General features: G+C 37.9%; 1 protein-coding gene across 1 annotated transcript in view; it reads left to right on the top strand.

Moving 5' to 3' along the window:
• Positions 1 to 501: 501 nt before the first annotated feature.
• DHX37 (ATP-dependent RNA helicase dhx37) overlaps positions 502 to 20,254 on the top strand; it is a gene marked incomplete at its 5' end in the record, with an annotated part of 32,395 nt that continues 12,642 nt past the window's right edge. Inside the window, 8 exons of the mRNA XM_051219036.1 lie at positions 502 to 561; positions 3,621 to 3,677; positions 5,264 to 5,452; positions 5,485 to 5,597; positions 5,631 to 6,050; positions 8,405 to 8,497; positions 18,168 to 18,264; positions 19,249 to 19,581. Of these exons, the coding sequence (XP_051069662.1) occupies positions 502 to 561; positions 3,621 to 3,677; positions 5,264 to 5,452; positions 5,485 to 5,597; positions 5,631 to 6,050; positions 8,405 to 8,497; positions 18,168 to 18,264; positions 19,249 to 19,581 (1,362 nt within the window). The remainder of the gene's footprint in view (positions 562 to 3,620; positions 3,678 to 5,263; positions 5,453 to 5,484; positions 5,598 to 5,630; positions 6,051 to 8,404; positions 8,498 to 18,167; positions 18,265 to 19,248; positions 19,582 to 20,254) is intronic.

The following is a 20,254-nucleotide window of genomic DNA, read 5'->3' as shown; positions in this document are numbered from 1 at the left end:
GGACCGGCGGTAGCCCCAAAAAGGGTCCTGGAGAACTGTTTACCTTATATCTTTCACTCATATTAAATATATTGTTCAGTCTCTAGCTTAAGTTTGTTTTCCATCATCCATTGGTGATTGTTACGACGCTATGAGTTGTTGTAGACAATGATACGACTTTCACGTAAGATCTTATAAATTAGGCAGTTATATCATGAAAACTCTACAATTCTGGGATTAGGTCTATTATTAGAGCAGTACTAATATCATAGTAGATCATAATTCTACAACATAACTCATCCATGCACTGCTAAAACATCTTAATATCTTCAGTCCATATGGATAACGGTCGTCAAATCATCTCACAAGAATCGTTTGGAATAGTCTTATTTGTGTCTTTCACGATATTGTGTAAACATTACCACCGCTTATTCTTTCATTTCGTCTAAGACCACTAATTTCCAAGTCCCTCACAAAATGTTTATAACACAGAAATTAAACTAATATTGGTTCGGGTTCCTTATGTCATATCAACTATCAAATGACTATGATATCCTATCCAATCACCTGCTAACACCTAAGGTGATAGGTGCAAACAAGAGAAAATTGGGTCCTCACAGACAGGCAATATCAAAGGTATATGCACACGCAAAAAGATCTACTGTCCTCATCAAACGATAGGTGAAGAACATATTCCGCCCATCCTGTAACGAAACAAACAAAAGAATACAAGAAATCGTCATGGAGGAAGCTGTACAGCATCTGAATACATCAAAACTGAGTATTAGAATGACCTAAATTGTTTCAGTAGGATTGCATATGCCCAACCCTCCTCCTTTACCAGGGCTTGGGACCGGCAGTAACTCTAGAAGAGCTACAGGCGGAGTTAGAAAAGTTTCGAACCCTCATAAATTTATATTTTCACACACAATGACTTGAGATTTAATAGGATTAAATATAGATATGTTAAATATAATTCATTTTATATTCATTTTGGTAAATGATATCCTTGTCGAGGCTCTGACTGTCAAATGAATCATTTAAATACATCCCTACCTGTAAATAAGACAAACTATAAAGCTTTGTTATTTTTTTCTGTCTGCATGATTCATGGTTTAAGGATTGTCAAACGCAGCTCATGCCGAAGATCACTGTCCACTTTTTGAAGCTGAGCAAGTTTTGAAACATTAATTTCTTCAACTGTGAAAGAAGACGAGCCAAGAGAAGAGGTAGGAGGCTTATGGTTGGTGAACAAATTGAATTCTCAGTTTTCCACAGGGCGTTGAAAATACCTTACTACACAATTCATGGCTAGGGGTTCGTGCCAAAAATGCTGTTCCTTGATTCAGTTTGTCATGACGGAGGGTTTGAGGTCGGTTAACTGCAAGGTGTTTTGCAATGTCTAACAGATTTGCTATACTTTTTGTGGTACCAACACCGATCAGAGTCATTTGTTTTGCGTGGCAAATAGACAAATATTTTACTTCATAGGATTTTCTGAAGAGTTTTAGAGCGTCTGAGATCATGATTAATGTTGAGAAAACGAATAAGAGTATCATAAAGATAGTGTAATTTCGCTTTATTTAAGGTATTTCTTAGACAAAAAAAAAATTGCCTCAGTACTGGAGGTTCTGATGATCTCCACAATTTTATCGATAGGTTCAGCTAGTTAGTCAAAGTGGTTATTTTGGAACAAGACAAGAACCCCCGTTCAAATGTTGGGGGAGGTTATATAAGGAGTGTTATCTAAAGAGAAACTCGCCGAAAGTTCGCTGATCAGTGACCACCTACATAAACAGTAACATTTCTGTTGCTAAGCCGTATTGGAATTCGGTATTTCCGAAGAATGCTGGTGAGCGGCCTATGCTCCTTCACGAGGAGTAACAGGCGTAAAAAAATTTCCGAAGAGCAAGTCTGACCTCTGTTCATCAGTTGGGTCTCGTTGTAGGATCCAAACTACGGTTTGGATGTTGAAGAATAGCCTTCCGTGACTTTAGACACGCGCCCTTTCCCGTCGAAATCAGAACAAGTAATCGGGTAAATAGCGGTTCTATAATTCATAATAAATTTAATGTAAATCATTACCTAAACAAATATTATCACCCGGCTATTAAACCAATGATTGTTCAATCAATTAAATCTAAATTACAATAAATAAAGAAGTTGATAGAAGATGAGGAAAAATTACCAGTCACAACAAATGAACGTTATTCTATCCTGGCTGGATAGATCACACACAACAGGAGGAACAAATCAACATGGCTACCGCCAAGAACAAGTGTCAAGTAAAACAACGCAGATGCAGTTCAGGAAGAAACACAAACGACGGAAGAAATTAGAATGGCCGTCAGACAAATCAAGAGCGGGAAAGCAGCAGGACCCGACAACATACCAACTGAAGCACTGAAATCAGACATCGAAGCAACCACAAGCATTCTTTATCTTCTATTCAAAAAGATTTGGGAGGAGGAACAAGTACCGATGGACTGGAAAGAAGGACATCTCGTCAAGATTCCAAAGAAAGGAGACCTGAGCAAATGTGAAAACTACGGAGGAATCACACTACTGTCAGCACCAGGAAAAGTCTTTAACAGAGTGTTGCTGAACCGGATGAAAGATGCAGTAGACGCCCAACTTCGAGATCAACAAGCTGGATTCCGTAAGGATCGGTCGTGCACAGACCAGATTGCAACACTACGGATCATCGTCGAACAATCAGTTGAGTGGAACTCATCACTATACATCAACTTCATCGATTATGAAAAGACATTAGACAGTGTAGATAGGAGGACATTATGGAAACTTCTTCGACACTACGGAGTTCCTGAGAAGATTGTCAATATTATCCGGAACTCATACGACGGACTACAGTGCAAAGTAGTGCATGGAGGACAGCTGACAGATGCATTCCAAGTAAGGACCGGAGTCAGACAAGGCTGTTTACTCTCTCCCTTCGTCTTTCTTCTGGTGGTCGACTGGATTATGAAGACCTCGACATCTGAGGGAAAACACGGAATACAATGGACAGCTCAGAATCAATTAGACGATTTGGAATTCGCAGATGACCTGGCCCTCTTATCGCATACACATGAGTAAATGAGGATAAAGACAGCCAGTGTAGCGGGAGTCTCTGCATCAGTAGACCTCAGCCTATGTTACTTCACGAGGAGTAACAGGCGTAAGTAAGTAAGAATGACGAGTTAAAGGGTGTTAGGTGTAAGAGTCTTGAACTTTAAAATACTAGCTGTTTGTTCAAACATTACGTAGATCAAATACGCAAACAGGTGGAAAGAGCCTCTGAATGTAAACGCTATGTAAAAAAATCTACGCGCAATATTACAACAAATTACAGATTTACACTTTTCTCGTCGGACTCACCACTGAAGATTCCACAGATATTCAGGATTTGACAACCCTTGTATCCGTAACCTACTTAGAATGGAAGGACACCAACCAAGTCGAATCACAAGTCAGGGATGAAGGAAATTGAAGATAAATCTGAAAATTTGTCTTTCTGTAGAGTGACACTACATTTGTGTCAGGAAATGATCAATTAATGGAGTGTTAGGAAAGAGAGTCATGAAATAAAGACACATCGAAGTATAAGGTTAATCCAACTTTCCCTAGAAATTTAGCAATAGAAGGTTAGTGAAGCGCCTTATTTGATGGCCAACGTTAAGCGCACATGTGAGGGCTTGGTAAGTGCCTCCTTATGTAGTTGTCTTTCTGAGTGTATATTCTTGAAATATGCCCAATCCGTTTTCCTTCATTTGATTTTTAATTGTATGCAGCTATTCATACATGTACATGATACAGTAACAATTTTGATGTCAAGTCATGCATTTGTTTACAAACGTAAGGTTTTCTATATGCTTAGCCGAAATTAATAAACTTTTCCTCAGATTCTGGAAGTTGGGCATCTACTGGTCATTTTATATCCTCTTCCCATATTTTACGCAGTACGAGAAGTTAATTGATGTCATTCTAGTTCTTGATGCTTAAAAGTCTATACAGTCTCTCGGACACATTGAAGGTTCTTAATAGTTCTCTTGTTTGCGGTTGACGTTTTGTGCATAAATCGCTGAAAACAAACTTTCTTATAATTTAGAACGTGAATGATTTATTATTTGTTTGTGGGATAATCTTGGTAGCTGGGGGTGTCAGTGCTTTTGTACAGTTATGGTCCGAATTAGTCAACCTCAACAGATTTTTGACCCATAGACGAAACAATTCGAAAATGGCCCAACTGAATCCATTTTTATGGACCTTTAGTCTTTTTTAGGTGTCCCTAAATGCCGAGAGTGGGGAGATTCAGCTCTCCATCTCGAAATGCTCTCATATGGCCATGTTAATACAACCACTGCCAGAGAAGCCCTACTCACTGCATTTTCGTGGCGGGGGAGTGTGTTGTTTATAAAATTAAGAAAACCGAAAGCAAATGTCTGGCGCTTTAACGGGGCTGGTGGGTACAGAGGATCTACCTAGGGGAGTTGGAAAACTCTAATTCCAAACCAATAGTGCACATGTGCTCCAGCATCCTGAGGAACAAATGGCGTACGAACCAGTCGTTGGTTACTGGCTACCATGGGACTGCATCTTCTTACGTTGCACCACAGTCTTATGGACTAGACCTCTAGGTTAAAGGCTTCGGGTGTAACCCCCTAAGGAAACCACCTGCTTCAGTCTGTACACCCGGGCAGTATCCCAGCCCTCACACAAATCGGATGATTTGTGTTGTGCGTATCTATTTGGTGCCTCCTTGGATTTATGTTTGTGTTTTAGTAACAATAATGATAATACTTTCATTAGGTCCTTGGTTTTGTTTTCTGTTTTACTTATATCAGCACTTGATGTTGCTTTCCACTCAATTACTTTATGTAAGCTCCAGTTTGTACTTTAACTAGGTAATAAAATGTAATTTTATGACCACAACTGTGGACGTTTTTTGAGGTTTATCAACACTGAATGACTACAAATCGGTAATCTAACCCTGCCTCGGTATGGGCGTCCCGGCAGTATTTCAGCCCTCACACAAATCTAATGAAGTGTGGCTCATATATATTTGGTGCCTTCTTGTACCAACGTTTGTGTTCAACTAGGTAAACAAATAAATTTCAGTAAACATGATTTGTGTGCCTTAACCATCAAGTTATCACTAGTAACTAACGGGACATCCTATCTAATCTGACATGCAAATCATAGGTTTTGTATTCCATCTTCACTTATGAGTAAATTTCTAGTATCTTAAAAGTAACCTTTCAGTTTTCACGTGTTTCGATTTCAGATTGATTTCGAGTTTAACGAAGCAAAGTACGATTCAAGTAATCCTTTGGTTTTACCGGGAAAAAATGAATCTCGATACAAAGGAAAACGTCAATTGGACCGTAATCAAATCGTGCAAAACCAAATCTTATCAAAGAAAAGACGAAAAGAACTGTTACGAAAAGTATCTCAAAAAGAGAAGAAACTATCGGTAACAGAAATTTCCATATATTTCGTGTTTAGCGTTCAGAGCTGTGGAGGGAATTAGAAGAGTATAAAAAACCTGAAACTACGCAACACATTTCTGTCTTACCTCTGTTCAACAAACCTAAAAATTCGGAAAAAAAGCTAACCAAGTAGATCTGTTATTCTAATTTCCAATCCTTCAGTTGCAATATCAGGGGAAAGTCTTGGAAACAACGGTGTAATGACCTATCAGATACTTCCAAATCTACAGACGAATATAGCAGTGATGAGTCTGTATCAACAAACGAGGTTTCTTTTACGCGAGTGGCCTCAGAACAGGATCTTATTAACGACAAAGTTGGGGAACGCACACGAACCATTGTTGAAGACAAGCATGAAAACAAACCTCTTGAGGCAGGAAAAGTTTCCAAACCTGCTCGGTTTGTTCTTGTTTCAAGAACACCTGAGGTAGCAGCAGCTCGTCTCGCTCTACCAGTTTTGTCTGATGAGGCAACTATAATGGAAAGTATCAGTGAAAATGACTGCGTCATAATATGCGGCGCTACAGGTTGTGGTAAAACTACACAAATCCCGCAGTTTCTATATGAGGCGGGATATGCTACGTATGTGTCCGTTTTTTTGGTGGGGTATATAATCTGTTTTAAGCATTTTTCTTAGTATTAAAGGGAGCGAAACGCTTGGTCTATATTACAATGCGAGTTAACATAATACTGATAACTTACGATTATGAAAAAGTGTATTATTCCTGGTGAACTTTCTATAATTTACGTATATTTGGGCTGAAACCACAATTTAAAAGTTCCATAACTGATTCCCAATTATTTGGCACATTCCAGTAGTCACCGGTTAATTTTTTTGGCACACTGATTATAGTTCTCTGATGTTTACCTAACATTACTTATGTAGTCGTTGTTTATGACTTGACAAATTTGTGTTTTCGCATTCTCATACTCAACTCAGATTAAATCCATTTTTATCAGAGTCAATAAACTGATTGGTTTATCCTGAGCGACCAATATTCAAGTTGTAAATAGGGTAATTGTCATAGATGGCAAATTGGTTGATGAGTTCTTAATTTTTTATCGACTTGAGTTGGTTAGGACATGTGTTACGTATGTCTAACCGTAGCATAACTTGACGAGCATTGCTTGGTGTTGCAAAACTGGGATGGAAGAAAGCTAGGGATGAAAAAAAAAGTTAGATCGGTTCATAAAGTCATTGATTGTTGGTCTGGGCTTTGTTGGTAAATGAAGACTACTTGGTTAAGGTCCGCGTGATAACCGCCATCATTCGTTGGTGACTTTGGGTGACATGGCACAGAGTCGTCCACAGCGGTCCAGATCCATTTATTCTTGATACTATTTTCCTTGAACTTCAGTATCCCTTCATGCAGATCTTCTCATCTTTTCAAACCATATTCCAAATGTTCATTCCTTCTTTTCATCATTGCTACCACATTATTCCTATCTCGCGCCGAAGTAATAAAGTAGCTCGGGTCAGTGGACATCTGTACTGTGTTCCATTTTGACGACGTGTCTGTCTTTTTTGGTTTATATGTATGGGGGGATTGTTTTATCTATACTTAAGTAATAGCTAACTTTTTAGTGGTGTCAGTCAGTCAGTTACGACTTGGGACCAGGCACATATATGCATCGATCCAAGTTGCCATACCTCATTAACATAGCAAGATGGACACCGGATTCATAAAAGTAGTTAATTCAGAGTTGGTAATATATAAAAGAAAGATTGCAATAAGGATATAGTACAGGAAAGAAGAATTAGTTCGTAGAAAGAAAGATATGAGGCGATTTTAATCTCTTAGTTTAAGGGAAGACAGAGAGTGTATACACCGACGCCATTGTGATCGATTCTGAGCCATGTCACCAAGAGTTTCCAACCATTGGTTACTATAGTCACGCGGACCCCAACCAAGTAGTCTGCATCTACCAACATGGCTCAGACTAGAAGTTAGTGACTTCAAGCACTGATGCCACGTTTTGGTTTGGCCGCCCCTAACTTTCTTCCAACCATCTCCAACACCGGTTAGCATTGCACGACGTGGTAATCGGTGTTCAGGCATACGTAACACGTGGCCCAACCGTCTCAGTCGATGAAGATTAACAACCTCATCAACTGATTTACCATCATAACCTAATACCCTGCGTCTAAGCTCACTACTACTTACCTTGTGATCCCAGCAGATGCCAGCAATATTTCTAAGGGATCTGTGGTGTTGGTACCCTTCACTATGAACTACACATATTAGGTGATAGATCGTACGTTTAGACAAAAATATCTTCAATGTTATAAGATGTGTCTTTTAGGATTACAATCCAGATCACAACACTCCAACATAGTTTTCAGTAGAATAAACTAATTAATTCATATTTGAACAGCAGAGTTTTTATAGTACATTGCTTGTCAATCGAAGAAATCATATTGATATATTGCTCGCGATTGGTTAACTGGCTAGTCACATTACACCATATGTCGTAGATCTGTCTAGTGTGATTGCGCCTGATTGCTTCGAATCTACTGACCTCTGACACCAATCTCTTCTGAAGACATTGTTATGCAATGTTCTCTTCAATCCAACATTATAGGGGTTAACGCCTGGCTTATCAGTTGGGAAGGTATTAGTTTGTATTGCTCATGCGTCAATAACCGTACATGGAAATTAGGTTAGAATTCGCCCATCTAGCTTTAAAGTGGGGTTGAAATCCTACTTCATAGTGATTTTGTACCTAACCAATGCTTGGACACAATGTATGCCACCTGACACTTAGGATGATCATTAAATTTATAAGCCTAATATTTATTGTTATTCGGTAACATTTATTTACGTAAGTAGCTTGAACGACTAGGGGTACCTATTGTGTGGCACGTTTCTTTATCATAACTTTCTGTTCATTATTTACAAGGGGTTTCATTGTTTATTACTGCTCATAATTTTTAGAGATGGGTATATGATTGGAATAACGGAACCCCGTCGTGTTGCTGCGATATCTATGGCACATCGAGTCGGTGAGGAACTAAATTTGACGTCTGGGTATGTTTACAGTGTATCATAAATTGATGTATCCTGATAATCTATGACAAAAAATTTCTGTTTATATGATTTAACTAGATGGTAGTCTCTCATAAATCCAATATAGCTGTATTTTTGTAGCAAATAGGTGTACTGGTCTCAGATTGTCACTTTGTAGGTATTTAATATTTGTTTTCTCAACAGCCTCAACCACATGTAATACCGGTTTTCCCTATTTCAGTCCGTGTTGGATATTCTTTTCAGTCTTCAAGCTAATACCAAATAATACGTAACTCTTAGTAGTATCCTATTGTTCAATGTTAAAAGTAGGAAACTGTGTTAGAATTATTAATTGGTTGAAGTTCATCCACCGGTGGTTGAAATTCTTGACCCCTATTGATGAAAATCTATGGCTATGATTAGAAGTATTTATGAATAAGTGATTGGTTAACTTATGTTTCAAAATTTGTGCTCATGTGTTTTAGAACAAACATTTTGTTGCTTGTAATAACTTGTCGATTAACTGTAAATTGTGCATTGTTGTAATCTGATTAGTAGACTGTTTTGATTGGATGTCAAAATTTACGTTTTTATATTGCAATTCTACCTTTTTTTAAAAAATCCGTTAGATGATCCCATCGTCGTTGAATTTAAAATTGTATCTTGTGAAAAAACCCACATCAAACCATATTGTACCACTGAATGTTAAAATGTATTGAGATAAAAAGAAAATAATTTTCTTATTGACCACGTAAAAATGGAACTGAATTTGTTCAGTTATGTAGATTGAAGTCGTCACTGATTGCTATAAGCAAAAGACTATGCATGTCATTGAAAGTAAACTCGGGAACATTGATAACTATTTCTCGAACACGACACAGATTTGTAATTACGATGATTATTATCGTATCTGAAAATAAAATTTTATTTATTTATTTGACCACATAAATATTGGTACAAGAGGGCACCAAATATATATGCGCCATACCATATTTGTGTGCGTGGGCTGTGATACTGCCCGGGTGCCCAGACCGAAGCAGGTGGTTTTCTTAGTGGGCCATACCCCGAGCCTCTGACCTAAAGGTCTGATCCATAAAGCAGTGGAGCATCGTAAGGAGATGCAGTCCCATGGTAGCCGGTGACCAACGATTGGTTCATACGCCATTTGTTCCTTCAGGATACTGGAGCCCATGTGCACCATTGGTTTGGGATCCTGTTAAAGCGCCGGACATTCGCTTTTCGTCCTCTCATTTTCGTAAACAACACCCCTGCCACGAGAAGGCAATGAGTAGGACTTCCCTAGCAGAGGCTGTATAAGCGTGGCCGCGTAAGAGTATTTCGAGAGGGAGAGCGGACTCTCCCCGCTCTCGGCCAGAACATTTGGGGGCCATTACACTTCTGTAATTGCGTCACATTTTGGATAATGGGATCCATGGAATTGCGGTTGTGGGTTCCTACCACAAAACGAATGACAATAACCTTTCCAACATAGTTTTATAGAACTATTTCCCTGTTCAACTAAGTCAGCCAAGAAGCCAGAAAAGGCTGTATTCAATAATCCAGTGTATGTTAAAAAGACAATGAATTTCTGTTCATAATTCCACCCATAACTTGGTTTATGGAAGGACGCCTCAAACACCTTTGACGTTTTCAGCAACACCCGAGCCTCATATCGAATCCTCCAATTTTATGGAAGGAGAAATGACAGGAATTCAGTTTGTAAATTGCACCAATTATCGAACGAACGTGGATTTAGACGCAACGTTAAGTTTTGAAGTTGAGGATGATGTTGCATCAGTGAAATCTGAAGAATTCAATGTCAGAGACAAAAACATAGACGAAGATGCTGATGTCAACGGACTGCTAAATAAGTTAGCAAAAGGGCTTAACTGAGTTAAATGAGGACAAACTCAATTGCACGTGAGTTGCTATAATAGCTCCCCCCTGCAAACAAAAATATATGGAAAAAATGTCTGTGTTTGCACAAAAAATAGTAAACTGAATAGGGTAGTTACAATCGTTTGAAAAAAATGGCTTATACAAAATTAAGATGAAGTTAGTGTGTGCTGTACATTTAGTTTGTGCCCGTCCGTGAGGTTATATAAAATAATAGCAAGAAATAGAAGGAATGCGGTATTGTTTTTACATTTTAAACAAAAATTATACGTATAAGCGTAAGGGTACATAAGATACGTTGAGTTTTATAGCGTATAACATGAGCTTAATAATGCATGTGTATACAATGAAGTGGAAGTTATAATTAATATTTAAAATAGTAGAAAATTATTAATAGAAAATTGTAGCGACATAATGTTGGGGTCATCTTTTTCTGCGGCCAGATCTTGTTATCGGAGTCTTGTCTTTTTGTTGCCTTAACATCGTCGATTCTTAGGACTCGTGTTTCGCTGGTGTGACCATCTTAGAGGAGTCTATACTTGTTGATTGAATATCGCTATCGATAAAAGCTGGCTTCATTCGATCGATGCTGATTACACCTGTCTTCCCAGCTTTCTCTATGGTAACCGTTTTATCTGTCCTCTCTATCACTTAAAATGGGCCGTCGTAACTCGGTTGTAGAGGTGGTTGTACTTTATCTCTTCTAATGAATACGTGAGTGCTGTTATGCAGTTCCTGTGGTATGAATACTCGTCGTTGTTGTGGTCTGGGAGGTGTTATTTTTAAATCGCTCATGTGCTTTCTCAGGCGTTGCATATAGCCGGTCACATCGGTCGGAACACTTTTACGTGAAGTGAAAAGTTTTCCGGGTAACCGTAGAGTAGTTCTGTATACCAACTCGGCTGGAAAACATCCCATGTCTTGTTTAATTGTTGCTCTTAGAGCTAACATTACTAGAGGAAGCTTATTGACCCAATCGTTGTTAACAATGACGGCTGTAAGAGACGCTTTTAATTGCCTATGTAGACGTTCGACCATTCCGTTTGCCATTGGATGGTACGATGTCGTTCGAATTCGTTTAATACCGAGGAGTTCTGTAAGCTGTTGAAAGAGTCGACTTTCGAATTGTGCTCCTCTATCAGTTGTGATAATGGTTGGTACACCGTAGTAAGAAATCTAATTTTCAACTAGGGTTTTGGCTACCGATTCAGCTGAGGTGTCTTTTATCGGTATTGCTACCGGCCATCGTGTAAACCTGTCGATGCATGTAAGGATATAATTGTATCCATTTGAAATAGGCAGTGGTCCTACAATATCGATGAGTGTATGTCCAAATCTAGTGCCTGGGTGTGAAAACGGACCCACTGCAGCGCTAGTATGACGATGTACTTTGACTTTTTGGCACTTCATGCATCCTTCTGTCCAATTACGTACATCGTGATTCATGTTTGTTCATACGAATCGTTCACTAATCAGCTTTATCGTGGCTTTTATTCCTGGATGCGACATGTGCATGCTTTCGAATATTTTCTGTCGCAATGTTTTCGGGATTAAATGATCGTGATCGGCCTGTCGATGTGTCGCATATTACTTTCGTGTTACCGAATTGCACCCCTTCGAGTACTAATAATGCTGTACCATCGGATCTGAGTTTATTTAACTCGATGTCTCTCTCCTGCAACTTTGCCAGACCGTTATAATCAATTCCACTTGCCATAAGTGTGCTTATAGTTGCTCTTGACAGTGCGTCGGCCACATCGTTTTCTTGTCCCTTAACGTATTTTATGTCGGACATGAACTGTGAAATGAACTCTAGCTGTCGGATCTCTCTCGGGGAGTAATTGTCTTGCTTTGCACTTAATGCTTTCGTTAGTGGTTTGTGGTCTGTATAGACGGTAAAATTTATGCCTTCGACCACATGAAGGAAGTGTTTTATTGCTAAGTAAACTGCTAGGAGTTCTCTTCCGAAAGTACTATATCTTGTTTGTGTTGGATTCAGTCTTTTCGAAAAATGAGAGCGGTTCCCATATGCCATTTACTAATTGTTGTAAAACGGCCCCTACCATTACATCTGATGCATCGGTCATGATAGCTAATGGTGTCTCACTCGTTCGTCTGTTTAGTGTCGCTTCTTTATTTAGTGCTTTTTTTAGCGTGCTCGAATGCTTGAGTCGCGTCTGGTGATAATTGGGATATCCGTGCGTGTCCGCGTAACGCATCTGTTAATGGTTGCAATATTGACTAACAATTCGGGATAAATCGTCTGTAATAATTTCTTAACCCGAGAAATAGGCGTAACTTTTTCCATGAGTCGGGTAGCGGATAATTCCTAATGGCGTCGACTTCTGCTGCTATTGGTGTGATGCCTTGAGAAGTTATGTTGTGACCTAGGAACTGTAAGGACTCTTTTCCTAATTCACACTTCTCAATGTTTATAGAAATGCCATGTTCTCTGAGTCGCATAAATAATTGCTGTAGTTGTTGTATATGCTCATCTTTAGTGGCGCTAGCTACTAATAAATCGTCGATATACGCGTATACCCCAGGTAAACCTATAATGACCTGGTCGATAAACCGCTGAAAGGTTTGTGCTGCGTTAGTCAGTCCAAAAGGCATACGCGGGAATTCATATGGCCCAAATCAAGTTGCTACTGCAGTCTTCGGTATGTCTTGTGGGGCAACAGGGATGTGGTAACATGCTCTGACTAAGTCGATCTTCGAGAAGACAGTATAGCGACTCACGAGCAATTGAGTTTATTCTCATTTAACTCAGTTAAGCCCTTTTGCTAACTTATTTAGCGGACAAATTCATCCATACTATAACAACTTGTTGTACTTTTATTATTATTGTACTTATATGAAATATGTGTGAACGAACATTGTTTACCACCTACGCGTATATTCATTCTGCCAACTTCATTACTAACTGCTTAATCTATTCGTTGACTCATCCATTTCCCTATATATATATATATATATATATATATATATATATATATATATATATATATATATATACATTTACACTTACTACTACTACTGCTACTACAATCGTAGTTCGCCTACACATTCGTTTTGCCTCTCTGCTGTGTGGTCCGAATTATCTGCTAATGAAACTGTAGTAGCTGCTTCTTTTTACATTCTGATTTCAAACACCGTTGAAGATTATACGATAACGGTTCGAGGGTGATTAGTTACCGAAGCACAGCCTCTACAGAACTGGTAATCCCGACGTGAGAACAGGAAGCGAATTTCGACGAAATAATCAAATCCCAAAAATCTGACGCACTTCATCTCAATTTGGATTATCATATGAACTATAATTACAACTGTGGATTTATATTACTATTTTAATTACATTTACATTATTTCACGAACAGTATTAAACGTGACGATCACAATCATAATAAATAATGATTATTCATAAACAATTGATATATTGGTGCAACTTAGTAAGTCTGTTCCATTTTATAAATTGTACCATTTTTTTTATTATCATTGTTTTTGCCCGTCTATTTTTCCTTATGACAGTTACATTATTTTCGTGTGCTACTTAATTTTTGATAAACATGTCTTACGAAAACACAGTGTCAAGCGTACAGCAAACCTCGTCCGTGAGGTCTCTTAACCTTCCTGCCCCTTCTTTTAAAGTCACAGACCCAAAACTTTGGTTTATAAGACTCGAAAATTATTTCCTCGCTAACCGCATTCTCTTGCAAAAGGATAAATTTGGCCTCACAAGTACACTACTCCCAGATGAAGTAGCAGACAGCGTTCGAGAGGCATTATCGAAACCAGACACTGACGACGCGCTAAAAGAGGCAGCAATTAAAACCCTCTCTCTCAGTGACCAGCAAGCTGTCGAACAGCTCCTTAACCAAGTACAAATTAGAGATAGAACCCCGTCACAACTAAAAAACTATATGAAAAGTCTACTCGGCGATAGGCACATTAACAATAACCTCTTTTATCAACTGTGGCTCCGCCGACTCCCGACAAATATACAACAGATCCTAGCTGTGGGAGTTACGGACGCTGATTTAGACAACATAGCAAAGATAGCTGATAGAATATACGAGGGTGATTAGTTATCGAAGCACAGCCTCTACAATAGTGGTGTCCTCTATACTGTAGCTGAAATCGTGGATGTGCGGTATAGGGTATCTGCCAGCTACTGTTTATTTGTTCAGTGCTCTGTAATCTCCACATGGCCTAACCTCTCCATTCTTTTCGGGGCTATACGTAGCGGAGATGCCCACGGGCTGTTCGATGGCCTTACAATGTCTAGCCTCATCAGCTTGTCTAATTCTTGTTTTGCGATAGCTAGTCTTTTGGGATCTAACCTTCTTGGTCTTGCATTGATTGGTGGACCGTTCGTTACGATGTGATGCTGAACAGAATGTTTGTTACTTTTACGAGTTCAGGGAACTCCTTTAACAACAATTTATATGGATCATTGCAACTTTTATCTATCACAAGGTTCATTGAAATGGCTTCCGTAAGTATTCCTCATATCGAAGTGGTTTGACTGCCGTTTATAATTCTGTGTCGTCGAGAGTCCATTAGCAGGTCAAAGTTACATAGGAAATCAATGCAAGACCAAGAAGGTTAGATCCCAAAAGACTAGCTATCGCAAAACAAGAATTAGACAAGCTGATGAGGCTAGACATTGTAAGGCCATCGAACAGCCCGTGGGCATCTCCGCTACGTATAGCCCCGAAAAAGAATGGAGAGGTTAGGCCATGTGGAGATTACAGAGCACTGAACAAATAAACAGTAGCTGGCAGATACCCTATACCGCACATCCACGATTTCAGCTACAGTATAGAGGACACCACTATTGTAGAGGCTGTGCTTCGATAACTAATCACCCTCGTATATTCTATCAGCTATCTTTGCTATGTTGTCTAAATCAGCGTCCGTAACTCCCACAGCTAGGATCTGTTGTATATTTGTCGGGAGTCGGCGGAGCCACAGTTGATAAAAGAGGTTATTGTTAATGTGCCTATCGCCGAGTAGACTTTTCATATAGTTTTTTAGTTGTGACGGGGTTCTATCTCTAATTTGTACTTGGTTAAGGAGCTGTTCGACAGCTTGCTGGTCACTGAGAGAGAGGGTTTTAATTGCTGCCTCTTTTAGCGCGTCGTATGGTTTTTCAGTGTCTGGTTTCGATAATGCCTCTCGAACGCTGTCTGCTACTTCATCTGGGAGTAGTGTACTTGTGAGGCCAAATTTATCCTTTGCAAGAGAATGCGGTTAGCGAGGAAATAATTTTCGAGTCTTATAAACCAAAGTTTTGGGTCTGTGACTTTAAAAGAAGGGGCAGGAAGGTTAAGAGACCTCACGGACGAGGTTTGCTGTACGCTTGACACTGTGTTTTCGTAAGACATGTTTATCAAAAATTAAGTAGCACACGAAAATAATGTAACTGTCATAAGGAAAAATAGACGGGCAAAAACAATGATAATAAAAAATGGTACAATTTATAAAATGGAACAGACTTACTAAGTTGCACCAATATATCAATTGTTTATGAATAATCATTATTTATTATGATTGTGATCGTCACGTTTAATACTGTTCGTGAAATAATGTAAATGTAATTAAAATAGTAATATAAATCCACAGTTGTAATTATAGTTCATATGATAATCCAAATTGAGATGAAGTGCGTCAGATTTTGGGATTTGATTATTTCGTCGAAATTCGCTTCCTGTTCTCACGTCGGGATTACCAGTTCTGTAGAGGCTGTGCTTCGGTAACTAATCACCCTCGAACCGTTATCGTATAATCTTCAACGGTGTTTGAAATCAGAATGTAAAAAGAAGCAGCTACTACAGTTTCATTAGCAGATAATTCGGACCACACAGCAGAGAGGCAAAACGAATGTGTAGGCGAACTACGATTGTAGTAGCAGTAGTAGTAGTAAGTGTAAATGTATATATATATATATATATATATATATATATATATATATATATATATATATAGGGAAATGGATGAGTCAACGAATAGATTAAGCAGTTAGTAATGAAGTTGGCAGAATGAATATACGCGTAGGTGGTAAACAATGTTCGTTCACACATATTTCATATAAGTACAATAATAATAAAAGTACAACAAGTTGTTATAGTATGGATGAATTTGTCCGCTAAATAAGTTAGCAAAAGGGCTTAACTGAGTTAAATGAGAATAAACTCAATTGCTCGTGAGTCGCTATACTGTCTTCTCGAAGATCGACTTAGTCAGAGCATGTTACCACATCCCTGTTGCCCCACAAGACATACCGAAGACTGCAGTAGCAACTTGATTTGGGCCATATGAATTCCCGCGTATGCCTTTTGGACTGACTAACGCAGCACAAACCTTTCAGCGGTTTATCGACCAGGTCATTATAGGTTTACCTGGGGTATACGCGTATATCGACGATTTATTAGTAGCTAGCGCCACTAAAGATGAGCATATACAACAACTACAGCAATTATTTATGCGACTCAGAGAACATGGCATTTCTATAAACATTGAGAAGTGTGAATTAGGAAAAGAGTCCTTACAGTTCCTAGGTCACAACATAACTTCTCAAGGCATCACACCAATAGCAGCAGAAGTCGACGCCATTAGGAATTATCCGCTACCCGACTCATGGAAAAAGTTACGCCTATTTCTCGGGTTAAGAAATTATTACAGACGATTTATCCCGAATTGTTAGTCAATATTGCAACCATTAACAGATGCGTTACGCGGACACGCACGGATATCCCAATTATCACCAGACGCGACTCAAGCATTCGAGCACGCTAAAAAAGCACTAAATAAAGAAGCGACACTAAACAGACGAACGAGTGAGACACCATTAGCTATCATGACCGATGCATCAGATGTAATGGTAGGGGCCGTTTTACAACAATTAGTAAATGGCATATGGGAACCGCTCTCATTTTTTTCGAAAAGACTGAATCCAACACAAACAAGATATAGTACTTTCGGAAGAGAACTCCTAGCAGTTTACTTAGCAATAAAACACTTCCTTCATGTGGTCGAAGGCATAAATTTTACCGTCTATACAGACCACAAACCACTAACGAAAGCATTAAGTGCAAAGCAAGACAATTACTCCCCGAGAGAGATCCGACAGCTAGAGTTCATTTCACAGTTCATGTCCGACATAAAATACGTTAAGGGACAAGAAAACGATGTGGCCGACGCACTGTCAAGAGCAACTATAAGCACACTTATGGCAAGTGGAATTGATTATAACGGTCTGGCAAAGTTGCAGGAGAGAGACATCGAGTTAAATAAACTCAGATCCGATGGTACAGCATTATTAGTACTCGAAGGGGTGCAATTCGGTAACACGAAAGTAATATGCGACACATCGACAGGCCGATCACGATCATTTAATCCCGAAAACATTGCGACAGAAAATATTCGAAAGCATGCACATGTCGCATCCAGGAATAAAAGCCACGATAAAGCTGATTAGTGAACGATTCGTATGAACAAACGTGAATCCCGACCGTCTTAAGGATCATGCATAACTTGATTTTATTGTTTTGTTTTATTTCGTCACACAGCTTGACTACTTAAGTCGATGCACGTATGTTTTTATTCATGTGCTGTTCATATTCGATAAGAACTGTTTACCTACATAATGATGTCAGCAATTTTTATATCCAACTTATGTCCATGTCTTCACCGTTAATTAGAGTATCGCAGTAATTATCTTTCAGGGTAATTCACTAGACTTAATCCGAAAATTTTAAGTTAACACTTCTTTCTTTCTTATACCATTCAGACAAGTTTCTTATCATATACGATATGATAAAGAAGTAACCAAAGAAACGTTGATAAAATTTATGACAGACGGGATATTGTTACAAGAAATAAAACAGGTAATTCTCAGTGTTATTGTTACATAAATTTCGCTGGTTGAACAACTTTGTCTTTTTAAGCATTTGATTTGCATTCATGTAATCTACCTGTAAAAATTATTTTACTCACAGATTTTTTACCTTAACGCAAACATATCACCGACAGAATAAACTACTAGCAAATCTATAATTCAAACACTGATAGCGTTAGTTTTCATTGTCTCTTTCTGTAAGTGAAAGTAAAATTAACCTACTGTCGTGATTTCAGATCGAGTCAATTGAAGAAAACAGATAAACATGCTGCATAGTATTGTGATATATAAATTTTCAAAGAAAGAAATGTCATTATTTTATCAATTATGAAAGGAAAGCATTACTGTTTTTTCAAATGGTACTTTGTGTCAGTTACATCTTACATTATGTAAATTAAATGTATAAACATTTTAAAACTGTGGTCACAGTTTGACGTAAGCTGATTTCGTTGCAACTTTTTCATCGAGTAGACTTTATGAGCAGAGGTTTTCTTGTACAGTATTCTTTTAAGGATTAGCATATAATTTACTTTAAAAAATCTCTTTTCTGCTCAGAATTAGGTAGATTTAAGGTAACTATTAAAAAAGTACATTCCAAATATTATTGAAAAGGGGTTATGTGATAATCTAATGGTCAATGAAAAATGTTAAGATAATTTTCCACTTGATAAATATGAAAAGCAGAATAATGTTGTAAGAATGACTAAATACTTATGAAGAAATAACTAGAAAGCAGTAGACAAAACGACAGACAGAAAGGAGTATGTCTTTTTTTCATAATTATTATCTTATAATCTTCAGTATGGGTCTACATAAGTTTTGTTTATTTTCAATTTTAATCTCATATATTTTATTTGATAACGAGTTTATTTCAATAAACTTAAGACCAACAAAATAATTTTGAATTGTATACGTTGTATCAACTTTATTTCTTTTTGCTAAAATACATTTTTCTATTTTAAACTTTGTCAAGGACTTTGAACTATCAAAATATTCTGTCATAATTGTGGATGAGGCTCATGAACGTTCAATTTACTCTGATGTTATTCTTGGTCTTATATCAATGGTAGTACGATTACGTCGTCAAAGGTTTACCGATAACATACCAACAAATGGTAAAGTACTGTCACCACTGAAATTGATTATCATGTCTGCAACTTTAAAAGTAGACGATTTTGCTGAAAATCGTCGTTTATTTCCACACAATCCGCCTCCAATAATTCATATCGAATCACGTCAGTATCCTGTAGCATGTCATTTTGCCAAAGTAACACATCCAGATTATCTGAAGGCCGCATTTCGAAAGGTGAATGATTGCATTTATGTATAACCTGTATTACGGATTGATACGACAGCGTGATACCACTTCTGACTATAACTGAATATGTGTAAAACATGTCTCAGTTGCCCCATTCAGTGAATTTTATAGTCTCATTAGACAATTTACCAAATTCGTTTATTACTATATATATATATATATATATATATATATATATATATATATATATATATATATATATATAACTTCTGCATTGATTACTAAGTAATTTGCTCGTGCACAACTAATCATACAAAATAACACAGTCAAATGCTTACAACATATACTTACCCACAATCTTCAAATTATATATTACACCAATAAAGTAATATACTTCAAACTACCCACCTTTTGATTGACAGACCGAACACCTTAATTGAGTCACATGTAGCACAATAAGGCTAAATAAGCAATGATTGGGCATAGTAATTATCATTTATAAACTTCGTCTTTTTGCTGCGTCCCATTACTTTGGTAAAAGCAGCATATTTCTGAAGTGGATACACAAAATTTGTAAGCAACATTAAGGTGCACTTTTTACAAAGACTGTCGGTACTTCAGTGTATAGAAACGTTTGGTTTATCATAACCTTTTAACTGTTCCAATAAATCCGTACTAATGTTTAATCAAGACATTATTTTATAAATTCGCCGTATTCCAT

Source organism: Schistosoma haematobium, chromosome 3 (genome assembly GCF_000699445.3).
Source record: "Schistosoma haematobium chromosome 3, whole genome shotgun sequence".
Taxonomy (NCBI): Eukaryota; Metazoa; Platyhelminthes; class Trematoda; order Strigeidida; family Schistosomatidae; genus Schistosoma; species Schistosoma haematobium.
This window is presented reverse-complemented; position numbering and strand designations above follow the sequence as displayed.